The sequence below is a fragment of the Pocillopora verrucosa genome, chromosome 5, assembly GCF_036669915.1.
Source record: "Pocillopora verrucosa isolate sample1 chromosome 5, ASM3666991v2, whole genome shotgun sequence".
NCBI lineage: Eukaryota > Metazoa > Cnidaria > Anthozoa > Scleractinia > Pocilloporidae > Pocillopora > Pocillopora verrucosa.
The window spans coordinates 23,144,312-23,167,433 of NC_089316.1; the positions used below are offsets into that span (position 1 = coordinate 23,144,312).

The window sequence follows — 23,122 nt, forward strand, 5'->3', positions numbered from 1 at the left end:
ATTTCAAAATTTTTAGCTAAGACCGTGGCTCCCAAAAATATTTCTCACCTTGCCTAAAAAATTTTTAAAAGAAATTTTCAAATTTTTCACAACTTTGCCTATTCCTGCTCGTAGGTCCAGCCAAGCCCTTATGGTCATTGGCCCCCGCAGTATCCGCTAACAGTGGCTTATAAATGTAGGCGTTTAGTGTTAACTTGTAAAACTACCTGAAGAAGTTTACGACAGTTAGACGAAACGCGTCAGAGAATAAAGAAGTTTTACAACTACTGTTCGCACAGCGCTGCTCACTAGTTTAGTTTTAATTTTTTCTAATTTTTTTTTAAAAATTGTTAAAAAAAAAAAAAGTTAAAAAAATTATTGAAAAAATTATTGATAAAGGTTTGATTCGGAACTATGCGGTGAAATAGAAGAATGGCTCTAGTCTCTGGTCGTCCGTCTGAACTGACTAAATCAGTTTAGTCAGCGGAGCTAGTCAGTAGAGGACTTTTTCGTCGCCGGGATATCGCTGAACGACCTCGCTGAACAAGAAAGGCTGCCTTCCGGCCCTTCGCTACGTAAGTAACCATTTCTTGTTTGACACATCGGTGTTTTCACTCGCATTGATATTTCATTGTTCCGCTTTGAGATACGCGGTTAACAATACTCACGAGCAAGGAGTTAAGATGTAACTTATTAACTTTTACTATTTTTATCATCCAATTACAGATCGGAACCATTCCTGTATTTAGTCGCTTGTATCGCATGATGTATTCGAAGTTAAGATCAGAGAGCGTTTACGCTTATGAGGAGGCGAAGATGGATATCTACCGAAAATTTTTTTAGAATACGTTGTTTTCGTGCAGATGTGGGGTCTAAAGCTGAGGTGAGTGGTAGTTTTGTGTTTAATTCGACAAATTAGCTCCAATTTGCCGTAGCTACCATAATGCTCCGAGGCGTAAATTCAAATAACGAACGTTTCATTCAAGGAAAGTGCATTTTTTTCGTTTACTAAATTATGGATTAAAATAAGTTTTGGTATGTTTCGGAAATTTTCCATTCTAGTCAACGTAGGATGAGGTGGAAATTGATAAACTGCGGAGTGAAAACTTACTCGTAGCGTAAATTTCGTTTGTTTATCAAATTTAAATGCCTTGGCTCCCGAGTCCGAAATTTAACGGCGATTTACAGTACAACACTTTTGTGGGTAAATGTATCTAAATGAGCTTCAACAAAGAGAATTTATTACTCAGTCTACAAGGCATGTAAATTTCGAATGAATGAGATAGAGCAAAAAGCTACACGTCAACAGATTTGTTCTTATACATGTGTGCAGCGAAATTAAAAGTACATATTTATATGTTTTAGATTGAATCGATCTCAAGAGAGGTAACAAACTAAATTGGGATGTCGTCTTTAACCTTGGTTAACAATGACTTCGATTTGCCTGCCTGTTACGAATAACACAAACATTCTCAATCATACATATACATGGTAAATAGGAATCTGAACATTACCTTTTCTTAACTATGATTTTTATTTACATCCTTATACAACTTCCACATTCGTCAGGGCATGTTGTGCAACTTGTGAAATTAAAGCCATCTAACATTTGAAGTCAAGTAATGTAAACTAAGTAAAAACTGTTGCACGAGACTTCTTTTCTAATTTCATGTTGACAGGGTATTTTTTTCAATCCATAGGGACAAGATAGCTCAACAGCACAGCTATGTTGCAGTCAAACATAATCTTTGACTTGCTTATGATGAAGGTGAGCAATTAGTAACTTAAGTGCTAATTACCGGTAATAAATTTGCTCTTAATCCAAAGCTTTCGGCTTAAAAAATGATGGACAACAATCACTTTCAAGCAACTTATTACCTTTTTTTAAATGGCCTGACTAAATCATTTAAGGGAATAAAATTAGGTAAGAATGCGTGATCAAAATACTTTATAAATGTACTGTAATCCTCCAGGATTGTAGCAGTTTCAGAGCAACTTTTTTCTCATGAAGAGTACTTGTTACCTCATCTGATAACTCATTGTCATTGGCATTGGGAAGCCGGTTATTCTACATCAAAAAGGTTGCATCCCATAATTTTATATCAGACTGTAGTTGCTTAGTAGCCTTCAGGACAAGAATTTGTATTTTTGCCAGGTGGTTTTCATACCTGTTGGCACAATATCTGGATTTGGAGTTGTGGTTGAGGTTGTTGCGCAATTTTTCAAGCTGTATCACTTCAGATGTTTTACCTAGTACAACCTCTGCTGCTTTTGTTGTTTTTGAAGTGAGGGGCTGGTTACTTTCATCTGATCTAGAACAAATCTCGTGCTCTGGAAGCTGTGGAAGTTGATTTTGCTCTAGAGGCTCTTTGCTATTTTCTTGAGGTTGTTGTTCCTTTCCTTGTTTTATGTCACTCTGTATGTGGTCATGTAAGTTTTCAAGTTGTGATTCTTCTCTAAAAAAAATACAATTTTCCCTCACATTTTCTGTACATGTACATTTTTACATGTTTCATTTCCCTGACATTTTATCATTGACTACTATAATAACTTGAATGCAAAATACATTGTGGTTTGGTACGGAGATCAGTTTCTTCTATCTGACATTCTTCAGCAGCTGAAGGTCTGTCATCATTGAGATGTAACTTGTTGTAAACTAGTTCCCCACTCTTACTTCTCAGCTGGTGTAGAGGCAGTTCTTCGGGGTTTCTCAAGCAGTCTCCAAACTGGTTTGAATGGGTTTGACCAAACTAGATCTGAAATGAAAGATGTGAGGACCCTCTGGGTGATGTGTGGCTTCACTAGGACCATCATGGAACTCTACGGAACCATCATCTTTCCAGTGCCACCAAACCCCTGGTCCTGGAAGCAGGAAATCACCTATTACCTCCAGCTGAGCCTGCCATAATCTTGCCTTCTTTGTTAAAAGGTCTTTACTTACTGTTGTGTTTGCTCTGTCAGGTAACCTCTTTGCCAACTTTGTAATTTCCCATTCTTGAATGCTAACTGTATTTTCCTCTACAGTGATATCTTCTCCCAGTATGTGAAGAAATACATTCGTCACCAAATCTTCAGCATGTTTGCTCCATGTCTTTCTTGTTATGCTACAATTCTGTCAAAAAACCTTTCCAATAACTTAGCATTGATGAATGAAAGACACACCAGCATGAAGATGACAGAAGCATGATGCACAGCACTGTGATAGTAGATACCATACAATTTACGAATAGTCATGGTCTTGGGTGGGGCTAGCATGGCTCTCATTGCCGGTGCATGTTTAAATGAAAGGTTTAGATTACTGCATTTTATGTGAGTACAATGGGAATACACCTGCCTTCTGTGGTACATGTACTTTGGATTTTGTAGGTTGTTGATAATTCGTATGCCTTTCTTGAAAGCCACAGCATATGGCTTTGATATCTCACAAACTTTTGAGAGCCGAAAAGGCAAAGAGGGACAAGGAGGAGTGGGGTAATGGAGTGTTGAGGGAGTAGGAGTGTGGTAATGGAGTATTGAGGGGGGTAGGAGTGTGGTAATGGAGTGTTGAGGGGGGCAGGAGTGGGGTAATGGAGTGTTGAGGGGGTAGGAGTGTGGTAATGGAGTGTTAAGGGGGTAGGAGTGGGGTAACGGAGTGTTGAGGGGGTAGGAGTGGGGTAATGGAGTGTTGAGGGGGTAGGAGTGGGGTAATGGAGTGTTGAGGGGGTAGGAGTGGGGTAATGGAGTGTTGAGGGGGTAGGAGTGGGGTAATGGAGTGTTGAGGGGGTAGGAGTGGGGTAATGGAGTGTTGAGGGGGTAGGAGTGAGGTAATGGAATGTTGAGGGGGCAGTAATAAGTTGTTTCTCTTCTTAAGCAAAGAGAGATCTCAGCTCCTGGTGCTGTTCATTCCTCTTCTCCTGGACAATGTTATTTGTCATTTTTTTGTTCACAGCAAATTCTGTTAACATCCATCCATCCATCCTCTTTTTCTGATCGAATGTATCAGGGTTAACTCCCCAGGACTTTAGGTACTCCTTCAAGACTTGGCCAGCATTGGGTGGTGGAACACTTGCCCCTTTTCTTCTTATTTGATACTCCTTGGCCTTCTCAGACCAGTTCACAGTCTCCCAGTCGTTCACATCCAGCATTAGCTGCTCTAGGTTTCCATCCACAGTACTGAGAATGTATGACCTCTTCTGTTGCTAGGGGGCATTTTTTACCCTCCTTTTGGCTTCATCAATGGTTTCAAAACATTCTACCATTCTTTGCCTTTTCCTGGCTGCGAAAGATTTTTGTTGAGCCATTTGAAGGTTGACATCATTTTTTTTTTCCAGGAATTTTCTACATTTTTTTAAAATTTCCTCTTTTCTTTACAGATTTTTTTTTTTGGCCTCAACAGGTGAAACTTTCTTTGTCACCCAGCCTTGGAAACCATGGACATTACTTCTCCAAAGGACTTTCCCAGTTGCTCCTTACATACAGAGTCGAATTCCTTATATATTACTGACCCTATGTTTTTCACTTCTTTTTGTGTTGGTGTGAAGATTTTTTTTCCTGAAAGCTCTTTGGCTCAACTTTTTACTTCTGTGGATGCCTCCCTTCTGCTCACCACACAACCTGTCCTTTTTTTGAAGAGGCTACTCTGTACTGGTGTTGTTAAGAGACAACATTTGCATTTTTCTATTTGGTGCACAGTTTTTTTACCCTGGGCAGTCTTTTGCCAGTCTTCCATTGAATACTGTTGCTTTTTTTCTGGCTAACCACTGTGAAATTTGGCCATCAATGGCCTTATATTTTGGATCAACATCAGCATCTGGGCAACTGCCCACCTACCCCTCCCCTAACCCAACAACAGTCTATTGATCACAAGTGAGGGTTAATGTTGGGCTAGGGGAGGGTAGGTGGGCATTATAAAACCTTTACACCGTAACATCAGTATGCATATTCTCCTTACTGTTCTCAATACATTTTTGTTATGTGCTGGCAGGGATTCTTTAGTTTGTTATTATTGCCTTTATTCTCATAACCCTAATGTTTGATTCAGGGGTGATATTGAAAGGGGAAATTTGACACTATCAGGAATAAAAGGGTTAAAGGAAGCAGGTTATTAAAAAAATTATAACTTTGATTCAAGCAAGTATTTGAATATGTGAGTAACATTTGATGTTTTCACATGTAACAGGATGATCAAGCTGAAGATGGCCTCAAAAAGGAGTGAACTCCACTGCAACAAATAAGTCACTACTTTTGAAACTCAAGCACTTGGTAAATACACCTTGGTTTGCAATTCTGTTGATTACAGTTTGCTGAGGTAATTGAAATGTCAGTCTCCAAGCAGGAATCATCCACATGACCTGTAGAGTCATAAGCCATGAGATAACTTTAGAGAAATGCATTTGTGTCAGTAGAACTATTGTGAGTACAGTACCACCTAGTGACAAAAGTTAATGCTTTCCTTTAAGTATGAACGTTTGGGAGAAGTTATAGTGGTAACCAATGCTTTTTTGCTAAAATGCATAGGATTTAATGATTGTAAGGTATATCTCTTAGCTTTTAAACTTTCAAATTTGTATTAATTGTAACTGTTTACCATATTTATTTCTTTGTACCTCAAGCCCTCAAAAGTTGAAGCAAGTTAGTCAATTACCTGATTTCCTGGTTTGGAATTGTGTGATTGATTGATTTATTATTGATTGATTTAAAATTTTGCTGTGTAAGTTGCCACATTATAACATGTAATATTATTATTTGAATTGCATTAAATACTCTCACCCAAGCTTTCATTAATGCATGGTGTTTCTTATCAATACTCATACCCAAACTAAAGATTGATATTAGGAATTGGTCACAAGATATGTAAGTTTTAAATGGTGGGAAACTGGAGAGGAAAAAATCCCTCTTCAATTAGGACTAAAATTAAAGTGGGCTCTGCTATTTTAATTCATGTTTTTACTTTGACTTGCATGAAAGTAAAATTAATTGACATCCGCATAATGCACAAAGCAAGAATATAAATGACCTAGCTTGATAAGTTATAAAATTAAAATAAGAAAGTTGTGCAGACCATAATCTTGCCTTTTATCCTTCTCTGGATATTTACTCAAATAGCATAGTCACTATCAGTCTCTTGCACTCTCACTCTCACTCTTCACTGAGCATGTGGAAAGATGATAACCTTGGGAATTTTTTTTAAATGAAGAGAGGAAAGCTTGCCCTCTTACCACAGATAGTTCTTTTGTACGTCATCAGTACATACCTAGTCTTATTTGTACATCAAGTTGATTGTTCTAGGTAGGCTAACCTATTAAATTAGTTGTGAAAATTTCTTTGTTTGACTCAATTTTACCTGACAAACCTAAACTGAGTAATAGAAACTTGAAATTTATTTCTTCTCCTTTTGAGGTGTACATCAAAATTTTGAAGTCATGGCAGGCTTGAACTACAGGTTTATAAGAAATCTGCATATGTGTATGTGTGTTTTAACATATAAAACCGGTGAAAAGGTTCTTAACTTTTTTCATTTTTTTTCGCTAGATTTAAAAATATCTAGAAAGAGAGTTTATTCGAAATCGTTTCCAAGAATCATGTGCATATGTAGACAGCCTGGTGACGTCAGTTTTCTTTTTACTTAGTTCGAATAATGTTATCTTTCTATTAGGCCTGCTGACACATCCAACGCTTGCTTCTATCAGTTCGACTTCTTCCTTATATTTACTTCATTTTATCAATTTTTTCAAATTTCAAATCAAATTACCATGAATAAAAACAGGCTTTTCTCACGTCACAATCGACATTCCTTTGGCTGGAAGGTGTGAGAAAGCTTTCGGAATAATCTTTTGTTGTGCAATGTTCCTTCATTCTGATATTTAGCGATGATAGAAAACAAATACACAGATATAGCATATTTTTGTTTATATTTTGATAATGCAGTTCCGTTATCTTTAAATACATTGTAGAAACCATGACCAGATTATAGGCCTCGCGCTTGAGCCGCGAATCAAAGCGGAAAAAAAAATACTCGCTCCTGAACCTACAGTATTCAAGTGGAACTCGGGTGAATAAAAGATGTGGGTTATTCGTTAATTATATAACCAAAACTAACGAGACCTGAAGTGTTACTTAGAAGTCTTGGGTGTTTTTACACCACAAGAGAAACACAGGTACCGAAAGCATAATGAAGGAAATTTCCTAATTAATGATGCGGGCGATTTGTCGGCCTGAAAACTTGATGAATTTTTTTGGCCTGAAAACTTGATGAATTTTTTTGGAAAGGTTGACCAAGTGAGCTGTAATTCGACGGATGAGTGAAAAGGAATGACATAAGGCCAAAGTTCGCAAAAAGTTACTGTATAGCGAATACGAATAACAATGCAAGGTAAAATGAAGTCCGATTTTCTTCGACTGGATAACGTGGAATTCTCGAAAATTGGGAAATTTCCGTCTGTTGGAATACAAATACAAGTGATTTTTTTTGGTTTGCCCAATCGGAAAATATCCAAAACGTGGTAAAAAATGATGAAAAACACAAAGTTATTTGAACTTCCCAATTTCTTTTGGCTACTATTAAAGAGAAAGGTGTTGTAGTGGATTAAAGCTTTCATTTAGCTTACTATTTGTCAACAAATTAAACATTCCCATCCATAACGATCCAAACTGGCACAGAGATGACATCCCAACACTTAAATGAGAGCTATGTTGAAATGAATTACTAAAATGGCGTTGGTGTTCAAAACAGAATAATAATAATGATTATAATGATAATTCAAAAGATAAAAACAGATTGATATAAAAAACACTTTGAAATTACATTGCCGAACTTTCATACTGTATTTGATCTGTCGTCAATGCTTTAAAAGTACAAAAAGCAATTAATTATTTATTCAATACCAAAGCCTATTGCATTTTCGTTCAACAAGTATGAAAAGAGTAAGCCTCTCACCATGTGATATAGTCTTATACCATTCTCAAATTACCACAAAACGTTCCTTAGCTTAGCAATTTGCACAATATTTTAAAGATCTCACGAACGTGCTAAACAACCCTGGCAGTTCTTGTCATCATTGACAAAGAAACGTCAGGTAAATTTTAATGACTTCAAGTACCAACTGAAAGGCGAGCTTTTCCAGGTACCAGTGATGCAAATTTTGATAATCATTAATAATTGAATTTTGATATTAACTTATAAGCCAGGCGTAGGCAGCAAAGTGTAGATGAGGTGCTATTCCATGCTTGAAATGAATCTCGGGTCATTTCCAGTAAATTGCTGCGCTTTTACTTTCATTTTGTTGGGAATTTGGTTTACTCTTAAAACGAATGCAAGCCAAGGTAAGAAAATTGTATGATAAATACCAATTTGCTTTCGCAAGTCCTGGTAAAAGTTGCCGTGAAAGAACTCGTTTGACTTGAAAGTGTATATTGCATTGTTGATGCATTCATTGTAATAAAGATTGATTAGTTGTTCTGATATTACGACGTGGAAAAGAAATGAAACTTGGAAAAACAATTACGCGTGAGACTTTGAAAAAAGGCAATGCCTAAAGAGAAGCATTATCATAATTTCACATGAAAACGAAAAAATGAGGTTAGCTTTTCGTTGGAAATTGTCGACCGTCTCGGGTAGTTTTTCACTGTAAATGGTTAATGTATTTGCTGTGGAAGGATGTGTCTCCTGTCCACCGTGCCTCCACTGGTCTATCGTGTTTAAGATTAACACCCTTTTTTTTATTTAAAGCACATATGAGAAGCGCACATAATGTTCAGGGTTCCACGTCTTTGAACAAATGCTATCAGATTTATATAACGCAAAAATATTAAACCAAAAAAAGAAAAAAAAAAACATAGAAATTACACCCGCCAAAGTTGCAACTCTACTTTGGTTAAAATTCATTTATGATGTTTGGGCGACATGGAAACAAACTGGTCCTTAATCATCTCCAAGCTTAAGTCTTGGCTTAATTTATTCAATACTCGACCGTGAGGCGTCCAATAAGTCTCTTTATACATTTATTGATATACTTTGTTCCATGCAAGACCGAAGCTACTGAAGCTAACCTATCGCGGCCAATGCACGCAACCCAACCCACCACACAAGTAGTTCATCAGGGACCCTAAGGAAACTGCGACAGCGGCAGCAACGAGGATGTGGCAAAGCATTACACTTAGTTATACAAACATTACTTGCAAATGTAATAATGCTTATGCTGTTGACAGTACTTTCAATACTTTAATACAATACTACTCGCAGCATCAATATTCAAGATTAAAGTAGCAAGGAAACTAAGAGATTTTTAGGGCAATAAGATATCTTTTTCTTACCTCGCATGATCATGCAGGTTTTCTTAGAGAATCCTTAAGATTTTGCTTTCAATTAATTATCAGGTATTTGTCGACGTTTGAAGTTTACTACAACAGTTGATGGATATGCTCTTAAAGGTCATGTGATCAAGAATATCTCCGTCAAAGCTGCTATTCATCTGCACAGTCATTGTAAAAACCTATGTATAATGGAGGATACCTGTGTATCTATCAATATAGGTTTCTTAAAAGGCAGATTTCTTTGCCAGCTGAGTAACTCTGACCACATAAAATATCCAGGAGATCTTGAGAACGAGGAAGGATTCACGTATAGAGGCAGAGAGGGGAGCAACCCGCTCAATAACACAATGGTAAGCAAATTTATACCAAATTCAGACGATCAGATCTGCTAGTGGTCGATGCCAGGATCTGTCCGCCTACAGGAGCAGAAATGACGTCACGTTGCTGTGATCTGTCAGAGTACAGTCGCACAACTGACGTCATGTTTCTTTCCGCCGTTAATGCGCAAAGAAATTATTTTAAAAGCCATGCAGTTTGAAGTCAGTTCTTCATTTTCCTTGCTGGTGAACTGTTATCAAAAAACAAAAAACTATCAAAATCTAATAGAACAACCTAAATCAAAAAGAAAATATGTTTATGATTAAAGTTGACTAAGCTATAGTTTTGGTTTGGTTTCAGAGCGCGTGCCACACCAGCCCGTGTCTAAATGGAGGCACATGCCAACCTGGAATAACGGTTATGGACTATACATGTGTCTGTCAATCAGGCTTTACGGGAAAAGGATGTGAAAAAGGTAAAAAGTTACGTCGGTTATAATAAGTGGCAAAAGTAGTTCGCACGCCTCCGGATCCCCACCCCCTCCCCCAGCACCCATTTGTCGGTGGCCGACAACCCTACGATCAACAGAAATCATGTAATTCATCTGAAAAAAAGAAACTTGAAAGCCCCCTTCTCCCTCCAAACAATATTGCCTGGAATCGGTGAGCAGTTTGTTAACATCAGTGAAATGGGGGGAAGGAGAGAGAAATGAAATTTACAGAAAAAATTCAAAAAGTAACAGAGCGTACCATTTATTGTAGTTAAATATTGCTGACATTGTGTATTTTTTAATTGACGCATCGCGACGACTTACAATCAATTCTCTTGAAATAATTATTAACTTTAATTAGTCGGTTGTTATTGATGCAAGCTAGGCCGTTGTAACATTTAGCAATGAATACGAGAAAATTACGCGCTTAAGATTGGCTAAAAACGAGTACATTCTCATTTAACACGAGTGCAAATCATAAGTAGCGTCCTCTATCTTGCTTTTTTCTGATGCTTTTTTCATGTACCTCATTACCAAGTAATAACATGATTTCTCTTGCAATTTGGTGTGCTACGCACTTGTAAATTTTTCAAATTATACCCGCCCTAAGGGCTCGTGCACATCTGTTGTCATTGAAAATTTTTATTCCTGTTTATCAACACCAAAATGCAATCGAAATCATTTTACTACCTTAACGTATAAAAAGGTCAAAATCTGTTTTTTTTCTTTGCTTATAACATCAGTAGCTTACTGTAAGGATAAAGTTTAGATCATAAAAAGGGAGTATCGTTTCTTTTCAATATATTCTTAAAATACCAAAACTACTTCGCTAGCAAAGTAATCAATTTGCTTAGTATTAGAGTGGCTTTTCCTTTTTCATAAAAATCTTGTCAATGGTTTTTGTGATGTGTTATGACCATAGAAACCAAAAGGCTGTTTTTATTTTCTGGCTTGAAAGCTCCGTTTCCTTCCTGGTCTTGTCCCAATCTCACCCCTTCAAGTTTTAGCACAGTGAGAGAAGTCTCAGTAAAATGTAACCCTTGGTAACTGACATCTAGGTTTCCTCACTCAAGATTGGTTTTGTATAGGTAATAACATGATTTGGAATGCAATTTAGTGTTTTGAAAGACAACAAAATTGCACGAGCGCGTAGGGCAAATGCAGTTTGTTGTCTTTGAAAAATTCCAAAGCGCTTAGTACACCAAACTGCAAGAGAAATCATATCATTACTTGTTAATAATGTATGCGACAAAACATCGCAGAAAATCGAGATAGACGAAATGTTTGCAATTTATACTCGTGTTACAGCTTTGCACTCGAGTTTCAACTTTGCACTCGCGTTAAATGAGAATGCATTCGTTTTTAGCCAATAAGAAGCACGTAATTTTTTTTCATGTACATTATTGGATCAGTTATTCTGCATATTTCAGGGTTCAACGCCGTATTTACAAACCTGGACAGAACAGGACGCACTGGTCCCAAATCACTTGACAATCATTACGCAGGTCAGGATCACGATGGACAAGTTTCTTTGTCGAGAGGTATTCAACTCTGGACTGTGCCTTATTCTGGTCACTACAGAATAGAAGTAATTGGAGCCGCAGGTGGTTACAATGAGCAGCACGACGGCATATACGCCGAGTATCGAGGAAGAGGTGCAAGAATAAGCGGGACTTTTGTATTGATTAATGGAGAAATCATTCAAATTCTCGTTGGCCAGGAGGGGGGCAAGAGTGAACGCACAAGTAGTGGAGGGGGTGGATCTTTTGTAGTCAAAGAAACAAACAACTGCTTGGTAATTGCTGGAGGAGGTGGTGGTGTAATCGACCCGCAATCAAGACATGCAGGATGTGATGCCAGTGCAAACACAACAGGGAATCCTGGCTATAGATCATGGTCGGGGGGGAGCAATGGACATGGTTCCCAGACGGTTGATGATTGTAAAGCAGGTCAGGGTCTATATTATAAATAAAACGTGACGATAAGTAATGGGAATGGAACTGAGTGGAGTCCAATTCGGTCTGTAATCATACGAGTGATAACAAAGTCGGACGACTGGCAGCGGGAATCTGTTTTGTTTATCGGGATTTATTAATCAAAAATTACAATTACCGAGAAAAGAAGAATGGCCAAGTTATGAAAGACAAAGAACATTTGTCTGTACACTGATTCTATGGTTATTGAGTCCAAGGTTGTTATTGGTTGATTTTAACTACAACTTTGAGCGTGATTGGCCTATTGAACTGTCCAATAATAACAACTTGGCAAGTGAATTAGTGGAAAGTAGGAAATTATCAAACCAATCACAATCGAGGAAATTGTTATCTTAATGATAACAAGGGGAAGACTTCGATTAAAAAATATGTAGTTATAATTATCGTTAGAATTTTATTCGAGGATGGTTCCAACTGAACAGTTCACTTTAGCTGTTGTTATTCTGAAACCGTGATTATTTACACCAAATTGAATCCGAACTTATTTGACTATCTATACGTATATGACTGATATTTATTATTTGATGTTCAGGTGGCGGTGGCGGAGGTTTTTACTCAGATGGAAGGAGTGGACTGGAATATGGAGGAGTATTAGGAAATGGCAGCGAAGGTGGTAAGGCTTTTCTCAACGGAGGGAAAGGGGGCAGGGCCGCAATGCCTATTATGTTTGGTGGCTTTGGTGGCGGTGGTGGAGGTACACACTATAAAGGGGGTGCAGGCGGTGGAGGGGGGTACTCTGGAGGAAGCAGTGGGGCTGGTGTAAGCGATTCCTGTGGGGGTGGAGGTGGATCGTTTAACTCGGGAAGAGATCAGCAGAATGAATGTTGTTACAACTCAGATGGGCATGGTCAGGTGACCGTAACATTGCTTAAAGGAAACTAGCAGTTTACCGCATTAGGGCAACGGAACGTGCAAGATATGCTACGGTATTACGCTTAAGAACAGGCAAAAAATTCGGACAGTTTCTGTTTTCCCTCGCCCTATACGGGGATTGGAAAATATTCACGCGTATTATACGTGAAACCATCGAATAAGTTATAATTATTGCTCACTAAAGTAGAGAACGTAGAGAAGAACCATTAATGGCGATTTATTTCGATGAAATGGGGCTAAGGCCTTGGGAAGACCGCACATACCGTTGATTTGAATTAAAAAAAGAGAGATAATTCAAAGTTGTAATGGTGTGTGTTGAGATTTGATATGTTTGATCACATGTTTGATTAAAAACTTCCTCTACTCGTGCCCTACGGCTGCTGCCCTTTTTAGTAACATGCGAAGGTAAACTTTAACCCCGGAACGTGTAATCCTAATGCCTTATTTGTAAAAAAAAAAAAAAAAAAAAAATCGCCCCTTTGGGGCCGAGGGCCTGTCAGGGAGGCAACGCCAATGAAGACATCGATTGAAAAAAAAGAATTTACATCTTCATTTATAAGTTTGCAAATGGCTGGATGTGTTTACCGTCTCTTAAGGCGCACACCTCAATTCAGTAAAACGTGTGGGAGCAGCCATGAGTTAAACATGGAAAAATGAATCATTTAATGTCGGGGTTAAAGTTCTCAGACCATGCAAGTTTTTGATGATTTCACGTTGTTGTTTTACACAGGACGGCTAAGAAATATATAAAGCTTTGAAAGACACGTGCGGAGCAATTTTTCTGCCCATTAGACATTTTGTTTTGTCACATTCTCGTTGCCGTCCCACTCGTGGTTTGACTTAGTCCCTTTTATTATGACTAGGAGTCAATCATTTTCCGTTCGGCCCTAGCGAGCTCAGTCAGTAATTAAATAAATTATCCTTTTTTAGAGGTTGTCGAAAAATGCCAAAACGGCTATTAAACTTGACGACCAGTTCTGTCGATGATATTTTTGCTGTTGTCGCGTAATTTATGGTTGATGAATATACCTTATAAGACGTTTTGTGTGTAACATTGCAAAGCATTTTTACAAGCTGTGCCGCATGTTTCCAACCCTCTCATAGAGAATCGTTGAGGTTCACTGCTTGCATAAAACCGCGGTTTGTGTTAGACCTGGTCTAAATAAGTGGCCTTTAGAGTTCAAATTGGGGAATGAGAATGCTCCTTTTGGTTTTCTCACTAGAATCTGTGTTCCAGCAACCCCTATGCCCACGGTGCAACATGTTTCAATGGATTCATAGACAAGAGACACATTTGCCTGTGTACACCTAAAGCCATAGGTGAAAACTGCGAGAATTGTTAACAACATTGTAACAATAATCTTGAGTTGAGGTTTGGAAGAGTGATCATTTTACGATGAAATCCATGACCCCTCTCTTTTTTCGCCCGCTGATTGATGATTCAAATTTTTTTACATTTTCATTTTTTCATAACTAAATGGTACAAAGTTGAATAAGGGTTAGGTCCTAAAGAATATCATATTCTCTTGGTTAGGGTTGACTACGAAGATTCATGATACTTTTAGGATTCATAACTAATGATTCCGCCTCAATTGTCGAGTTTTAGGACCGAGTAACAAGCAATTGAAGCACTTGTATATGTGGCTAATCACCTCTCCCTATTTCACGGGTATCTTTTCACAGAAACAAAGAAACAGAATAAAATTTAAAAGCCAAATTCGAATTTATTTGCTAGTTTTCTACTTTTTTGTTTTTGCTCTTGCTTCTTCCTGTGACAACGTTTTTGCAATTAGGTATATATCTCTGTCTACATTGTGACAACTCTATTAATCGAAAAAATAAAGTTTTGAAATTACTCCTGATATCATGACAAAATAACTTATAAAATTCCGCCTACAAACTGTTGGATTCCAATGTTTTTCCGGCCACTTTCACCATCTAAAGGGCTTTATTAGACAGGATCTTTTATCATCTTAAAAATTACCCATAGATATCTTTAATCAGACTGTTTTCTGTAATTTAGGAATTATTCTCCTGTGGACTTAGATTCCTTATTATTCATCTTAGTATCTTGCATGAAGATTTTCCTTTTCTGATTGTTTTTCAAATTCAATTTTCATGTCACAACGTCCATAAAAGACATATATAAAATCTATAACCACTGAGACAGGTAGGTGGATCATTATATACAATTCGTATTTACATTCCTTCTTACGAAGAAAATAAAACCCATGTATCTATAATTGAAATCTTCCGGGACTTGGATATCTCTTTTCGGTTTGAGCTTTTTTGTCAGCATTCAACTAACCAAATCCAGCCCTTTACGTTGTAGTGCGATAGTTATATTTGCGTTTTATATGCATTGTTTTTATTAGAATGTTTTGATTTGATCATGTCATTTCTGCAGACGCGGGGCCTCTTTTTTCTGAAAAGTTGACTGAATGCCGACCGCAATAAATAGATTCCTTTGAGTTTTCAAGGAAGCGGGCGAATTAAAATACCATTTTGATGTGAAAAAAGCTGAACACAGCTGGAAATCGCTTAGTCTCGTTTAGTATCAACAACATTTCTAGCACGCAATTCAAGTTAAGCCGCAAAATACTCTGTGGTGGGAGTGAGCCTCAACACGGTCATACAGCGCAAGCAGTTACATTGAGGATTCTGGAATTATACTGGAAACGTCTTTCAATTGGAGACACACTAACAATCGCATCGTTACATATCTTTTTCTTTGGTAACTATCTGCTGCATCGATACGTCGATACGGTAGAATTAATTTGCAGTATAATCTCTATGCAAAAGGATCTCCATTTTCAACAAAGAAACCTCCGGTAAGTGGCATTTTATTAAAGGACACTTTATAAAAGAAAACGAATCTAACTCTTCAGGGAATCGAATTGCTAATTTCTTGTAAAAATGAAAATTAGCCCCCTTCCAAATTTTCCCTTTCCTTTTATTTAAAGCTTAAAGGCACGCCGAGTACTGTGAAAAGTTCGGAGTAAATGGCGTAATGATCAATTTATGTTTTTAATTTGTGCCGAGTTTTAAGTAAACTTTTCAGATTAACGACATAGCATTGATATCGACAAAACCATTAGTAGTTATTTCCTCTTTTAAGGTTTAGCTCGCGACAGTGAGATTGAATATTAATTCGCAGAACGGCTTGCTTCAGTGTCTTATCATGCCACTTGTTTTAATTTAACCTTGCCAATACAGACTGTTTCCTAGATAAAAGAATAGCAGACGATGGCTTGAAAAAAACAGAAGAGAACCTTTCCCATCGTATATAGATACTCACGGGAAGGACTGAGACAATACATTGTTCCTTTTAGTTTTTTAATCCAGTTTTATTCAATTGCATTCGCACGTTTAATCTACAATTGCAGTATTTTGTTTACCATTGCAGTATTTTGTCGCACTCAAAATGATATGTACCACTTGATAGGAACTCATGATAGCCTGATACAACTTTCACAGTGAGTAAACACACATAACAAATGCAGAGGACAAAGTTTTTTCATTTAGCACGGTGAGTAAAATTGACTTTGATAGCTGCATTTCTCTCTCAGTTTGTTCCATATTGGGTAGTATTGAATATTTCTTCTGAATATTTCTCCCTCCTTTTTTAGAGTTTTTCTCCGTGACCTCCTCGATTCTCTTCCTCTAACATCGCAAATCAATTTCAATTAGACCAGAAAACATTGGACAGGAAGGAGCCACCTCGTGTAGTGTACACTGCTAAATTTACATTGCCTTTATCATTTCTGGTGTATCGTTTACATGAAACTCCTTGTTTTCATCCATCGTTTATGTAGTCAAGGCTTGAAGCACCTCTACAAATGAGTCTGCTTTAATGTAGTTTGTTTGTTTGTTTTGTTTGTTTCGTATTTTTTGTAATATTGTTCCAATTGTACCATTATAGAACCTTTGAGCTTATGCCTAAGTTATCAGCAATAGGAACCAAATCGCAATTTCTTTCAAAAACAGTTTTCAACTGTGTCGAAAAACCAAAACTAAAGTAAACACAGCGATCAATCCAAACAAATGTTTACATTATCATTAGCCAATGAGCGGTCAAACTTAAAAAAACCAAACTGCTCGAAGCGCGGGAAAACGAGAATGACCCACTCGCGATTGTTTTCAGTTTCACTATTGATTGGTTGAGAAGATCGCGCAAGTCTTCTAGACCAGTAAAAATAAAGTTAAGTAAAATCAAGTTAATCCCTGATTACTTTTGACACTCAATGGAAAATTCTTCGAAAGCAAAAGTTTTTATTTGCTATGTCACGGGCGTGAAGCAAAGAGAGTCCGTCAGGAGAAATCAAACCTTAGAAGTTTGTATCTCGCACTCTGTTGCTTTATCTCAAGGCTACAGAGGAATCGATAGTGAACTACAACATGCGCTAGGTTTCAAAGCGTGGCACTTTCAGGATTAATTACGATATTGATTCCATTAGCTCTCTGATCGATCATTTTTCCGCGCAGGTTGCTGTTGTTAATGCAGACAGCCATTGATCCGTCCACCTCAAGAAATGGCAGTGGATGCACGGACAAAACTTTTATGTACGTACCATTAGGGTCTTTAAAGAGGCTGATACTGTTTGTATTGTTTGTATCTGTCGGAGTGATAGGACTTGTGGGAAATATTCTTGTGCTGTGCTTTCTGAAGTCCAAAGCGAAAACAGCGCCATTTGCCAAAGCCTGGTCGTTTGAAAATAACTGCGATGTCTACATCAAGAGCCTTGCTATTTCTGATGTTTTGTGTACCGTTATTTCACTTCCACCCGTATGCATTCAGTTGTATTTTGATGTATTCAATCAAGGCTGGAGTTGTAACATAGTGCGTTATTTAAACATTGTATTCACCTCGATCACCATGAATAACCTGCTTTTCTTCAGCATCGAGAGGTTTATGATATTCGCGGAATTTTTCGTCATTCTTGTCTCTCCACTGTGAAAAGGGTGGTAAAGCTTTCTTGGCTCGCAGGATTTTTATTTACCTTGATCCCTGCTTCGACTTTCAAAGATATAAGGTTCGATTTGAACCAGACCCATTACACTTGGGTCTGCAGGTATGACGATAGTTATTTTCCATTTAGAATAATGCTATTAAGTTTTACAACTCTCCAGTATATCATACCAGGTTTCATAACAGTTGTCATCAATGTCTTACTCATCAAAACTCTCTGGGCAAATGTAAGAGGAAGCAGAGTGCACATTCAAAGAGACAACGCCATCAAGATATTCCGCAGAGCTGCCGCAATTCGAGGTACCTCAATCATCGTGACCCTTACTTTGGCTTTTGTTCTTCCTTATTTATTTTATTATGGTTTAGTTGTGTATAACAACGTAACAAAGACAGACCATCGCCTTGATTTCAAAACAGACTTGGCTGTGCGTTCTGGAAGTGCATTGATTGCTTTCTCCAATAGTGCCATAAATGTGATGATCTACATCATGCAAATGAGGTATTTCCGACTCTACCTTAAGAAAGCATTTCGGCCAGGATGTTTAGCCAAAGGGAAGAACTTTTAAATTGGGATAAAAGGGGAAAAAAGAGTAAAATTTCATTTGAGGCAAAGAGTCGATGAATGAAAAGGTAACCAATAAGAAGCCTCGTCAGAAACGTTGAACGCAAAGAGCTATTGGCAAAAGTCTTGGGGGAAAATTAATTATGCTTTTACAGTAACTTTTCATCATATGTCGCAGAAGTGACATCTTATTAAGCTCCCTATGTTATGTTCATGTAAGGGTTTGTTTGCCTTTTTATAGCCTCTAACAATCCTAATCTGTAAAGGGACCTAGCAATAATTCCATTACAAAGGAGGAGTTTAGAGATGGTGAGGCACAATGACATTAAAATATATGATAAAACGCATAATTAATATATGTTTTACTTTGTTACCTTGCGGGAAGAGAAGCTATTGTGCAGGATACGTTTAAGAATACAAAGTAGAGAAAACTTAATTTCAGTTGAAAGAACTTATGTAATTGGCCACAAAATTCGTCAATGAGAGGCAGCGACGCTAAGGCGTTCATGTAAAGAAGTGTGTATATATGCATGTATAAATATTTTTTTTATTTCATCTGAAGCACAAAAATTAATGAAATAAAATTGCGCGGCATTCCTCCAGGGTGTCTACTCTGCCATTGTTGTACTTTCGCATCGTGTATTAATTTATCCAGCGATTTAATTGTTTTTCGTTAATGAAAAACGTTTGCCGGAAGCAATCGATCCAAAAGTATAGTTGAGCAGTTTTTTCTTACAGAACATAGATAATTGTGGCCATTGTATTGCCTCAGAGAGCGTTGAATAATACGAATGGTATCTTAATTTCATAGCCAATTGAAGATTGCGGATGAGTTTTTGTCTTTTTGCGAAGGCCGTTTACCTTAATTATTAATACGCGAACACCGTTATTGTGTCATTTAACACGGTTAACGTGTCATTTTACTGACCTAAACTGTGCGCCATATCATCACTGGCGTGCCTTCTTTGCTTTTTAGCCCGTTCTGTTTTGGGTTTCACTCCCAGTAATTTCCAAGTCTGTGACTGTAAAACGTTGGTGCTCGTTTCATTTTCAAACGCAACTTTAAAGCTCGGAATTAACTTTCTCGCGTCCTTTGCTGAGAAACGGTAGATGCCGAGTTTTGTAAATTCAAATGGGGTTACGACCATATGAACTGAATTTTAAGGTGCATTTCTACAAGCACTGCTCTGCCAGTCGAAGGGTTTGTATTCATATCGTCACGATATCCTTGACGTTTCCGTCATCTTTTAAAAGATGATAAATTCATCCTTTATTATCTAACAATCATTTTAAAGACTTTTTTTTAAAGAAAACGTTAGTAGTTTCAACTTTAGAATTAATCTTTTTGATAAAAGTTGAAGAAGCTCATTTCATAATTAGCGGTGTTTAGAATCGGAAAGACAAACAATACTCTAATGTCAAAATATGTAGGGTTCAATTTCCTTCAATCAAATTTTTAAGTTGCCAATAGATAATATGTGTTTTTTTCCTCTCTAGTCGAATGTTTTTTGTTCAGAATCTTTGTGGTCTCTGTTTGGAGTGGTTGGGCCTCTTGTGAAGAATTGAACCATAAACCATTATTACCAATATTGACCGTACCTAAATTTTTTTTTCTTTCATAAAAATTCCAGAAAGAGTGAGGGTGGCAAAAATTCCAAGGAATTGCGCTGTAGATCTTGAAATTTTTTTTCTAAATGAGGATATATAGATTCACAAATCATAACTCATGCTCCTAGAGCGACAAATAACTTGTTAATAAAAGTTGTAGTTTCGGCTCAATGCTTGCACATCCTGTTATACAAATTAACATTGGGAAAACACTTATGACTTCGTTTGTTTACATTATTTATGTTGACGACAACGATTCAAACACTAATTTCCTTCACTTGCCTTTCGCCAAAATGACAAGTCGCCCTGGGTCAATGAGAAATCTCGGAATTGTGCACATTGTATTTGGCATTCTTCTGACAATTTTTGGAATTGCAGAGTTTCAGGTTACCTCCAAAACGAATGTTTTTTTGAGATACTTTCTTTCGAAAGGCGAAACTTACTACTTTGGGGTATGGATCGGAATTTGGGTGAGTAATGCTGCGTAGAATTTTCCTCTCTGTTGCTATGTGCTATATTCAAACTTCCAATCGAAACAAGCTTGAGGAAGTTATCGTGTAAAATTATACTGACAGCTCGCTATTCAGTAAAGGCTTCGATTGAGTCACCTGTTCTGTTGGCTTAGCTTTTCTTAATGCTTTCAGTTTGGGTTAATGGTAAGCGAGGGATGACGGGTTTTCTACGAAAGGAAACTTAACGTGTATGTTTGACCCAGGATCACTTCTTTCCCCCTGAAAACTGTGGATTCGTCGTTAATGAGAAGACTTCGTTGCCAAGATAAAGGATTCCTTAAAATACTTCCTAATCCAATTTAGGTTAATGTGTAAGCCCTATATCTGCCAGTGAATATTATTGTCACTTAAGGCAATATCGATATCAACTGACTGGTTCCTAAAATTAAATATGCATTATAAAACTACATGATGTTACGGATAGAAAAATGCAAGTACAACACTGATAAAAAATCGAAAACCCAGCAAAAATCGGCAATAAAGAACCAAGGTGGATTAAAAAAATTAATTGATTGAATGAAAATTTTGCTCTTGTAATAACAAGGAACTCAATGTACTAATGATGATTTTACCTTATTTGGTATTAATCTGTTTCTGTGCAGATGCTAGTCACTGGAATTGTGGGTGTTTTTGCAAGTCGGAAGGACCACAAAATCTGTGTAAGTTGACAATAATTAGCTACAGAATTGAAGTATTGTTTAACGAAAGCATATGGATAGGATCCTTATTAACCAAGAGTAATCCTAAAAAGAAAAGTTATTTAAATATATTTCCTAAACTTCTGGATACTGATACTAATTAAGCACGTGACCTTTTTTGAGGACCAATTTTACATCATCAGCCTCGCTTTATTTTTTATCTACAGAATACTTTCCATGGGTATAAATCATTTAAATTGTGTTGATCCGATCAAAGTTTAGATCGCACCACGATTAGATCGCTCCAACCAAATGTTAGATCGCTGCTCTCGAAATTTGTATGTTGCTTTCCAGCACCTCTAAAATTATGGAAAGTGGAACGTGTGAGTGTTTAAAAGAGAAAAAAAAAGATGTAGCACTCTACATCTGCCATACAATGTGAATGATCTTTAACATTTGGAACGAAAAATGAAGACATAGTGCTGTGTATGTTTATGATTATTATCACTTTATATTTCTCTTTCCACGAGACCTACACTCCCAAACAAAATGAATCTGGACACTTTTCCACAACAACTTTCTTTCACCCCCTTCCCTCCTCCCTCCAATGCTGTTAATCGCCAAATGAATGTTTCTATGCCATCTTGCAGACCAACTTTGGGAAGGGTTGGGGATTAGATGGTCCTACAAATATGTCTGGGAGTGTAGATGCTTGAAATTACAATCATTTTTTTGACAGATTGGTACTTTTATCTCCCATCGTCTCCTCTCTGTTTGGTGTGATGATAATAGTCGCCTACGGGACATACCTATCACCGATCTGGATCGTCGCCATTTTGTTCCCTTTACCAGTTGCCATCGCCGGAGCCATAGCAGTTCTTGGTCTTATTGAGTTTATCGTTGGATTATGGGCAGAAATTCACAGTTGCCTCACTTTTGTGGATGGGACACCATTCGTGGGGGAAGCGGTGAGCTTTGAGTGACAACCTTTCATAAACTAAACTGATTACAGAATAAGATGTTCTTGTGAACTCGCCTTCATTCATAAAGATATTCAAACATACACGCAGAACTCTCGAGACTGATTGTTTCGAAATACTCTATAGGTGCGTATTGGAAACTAGTCGTTCACGTTGGGTATGGCAAAAAATGAGTGGTAAATGATAAATGATAAGCAATAATAGTTTCGGATATGTTAAAAGAAGTTTAGGAGACGCTCCACAATGGCTTACAAGTAATTATTTTATCCTTAATAAATGAGAAATCCATAATTGATAGAAAAACCTCTTTATTAATTTTTATACTGATAGTTAACGAAAATCGTGAATAAACTCAGATTTCCATTGAATAATGGGGGTAAGTTTCTAAAGAACCTGTGGTGCTGTGCCGGTGGGAGAGTGTAACAGGGTAATATAGTATTATCAACTGAGTTGATAACGTACATTGGCCACCGTAAAGAGTTTAAACGAAAGCTGACGTTTGGAGCGTTAGCCGTTCGACATCGCTCTAACTAACGCTTCAAACGTCAGCTTTTTAATTCTTTATGGTGGCCAATTTACGTTATCAACTCAGTTGATAATATTGTATTACAGATTTCCATTAGGATTCAATGTAAGAATTGTTTCCTTACCTCGTTCCAGGTGCGGGGTCAACAGCTGCAGTTTAACGACAACCCTGCGGTCGACAAAGCTAAGGGGAGCGAAGGAGTTTTCGTATCTATTCCATTTAAAGAGGAACTCGAAAGAACCACTGATGTTGGAACATTTTCACCAGGGGTTCAGGAGCAGCGGCCTCAAACGTTCCCTCTACGTATCATTGGAAATACCCAGGTCCACCCTGAAACGGTTGACCCAATCCATGGCTAATTTACTAAGTCAAAATAAACAGT

At 37.5% G+C, this 23,122-nt stretch overlaps 1 protein-coding gene and 2 pseudogenes across 2 annotated transcripts; all 3 read left to right on the forward strand.

The window, feature by feature from the left end:
* Positions 1–705: 705 nt before the first annotated feature.
* LOC131782343 (loricrin-like) lies at positions 706–13,228 on the forward strand. Of its 2 annotated transcripts, none has more exons than XM_059099076.2 (7): positions 706–862; positions 1,680–1,747; positions 5,138–5,266; positions 9,490–9,620; positions 9,949–10,063; positions 11,509–12,027; positions 12,605–13,228. In XM_059099076.2, exons 4-7 carry the CDS (start codon positions 9,618–9,620, stop codon positions 12,952–12,954), a joined length of 987 nt encoding a protein of 328 aa, XP_058955059.2. In that variant the 5' UTR covers positions 706–862; positions 1,680–1,747; positions 5,138–5,266; positions 9,490–9,617; the 3' UTR covers positions 12,955–13,228. The 2 variants fall into 2 exon arrangements, with proteins under 2 accessions (XP_058955059.2, XP_066023871.1); XM_066167774.1 differs by having other exon boundaries at positions 5,138–5,220.
* A 3,237-nt stretch (positions 13,229–16,465) lies between these two features.
* On the forward strand, positions 16,466–18,736 carry LOC131782361 (adenosine receptor A3-like; annotated as a pseudogene).
* Positions 18,737–20,377: 1,641 nt separating this feature from the next.
* LOC131782362 (uncharacterized) lies at positions 20,378–23,118 on the forward strand (annotated as a pseudogene).
* Positions 23,119–23,122: the final 4 nt, after the last annotated feature.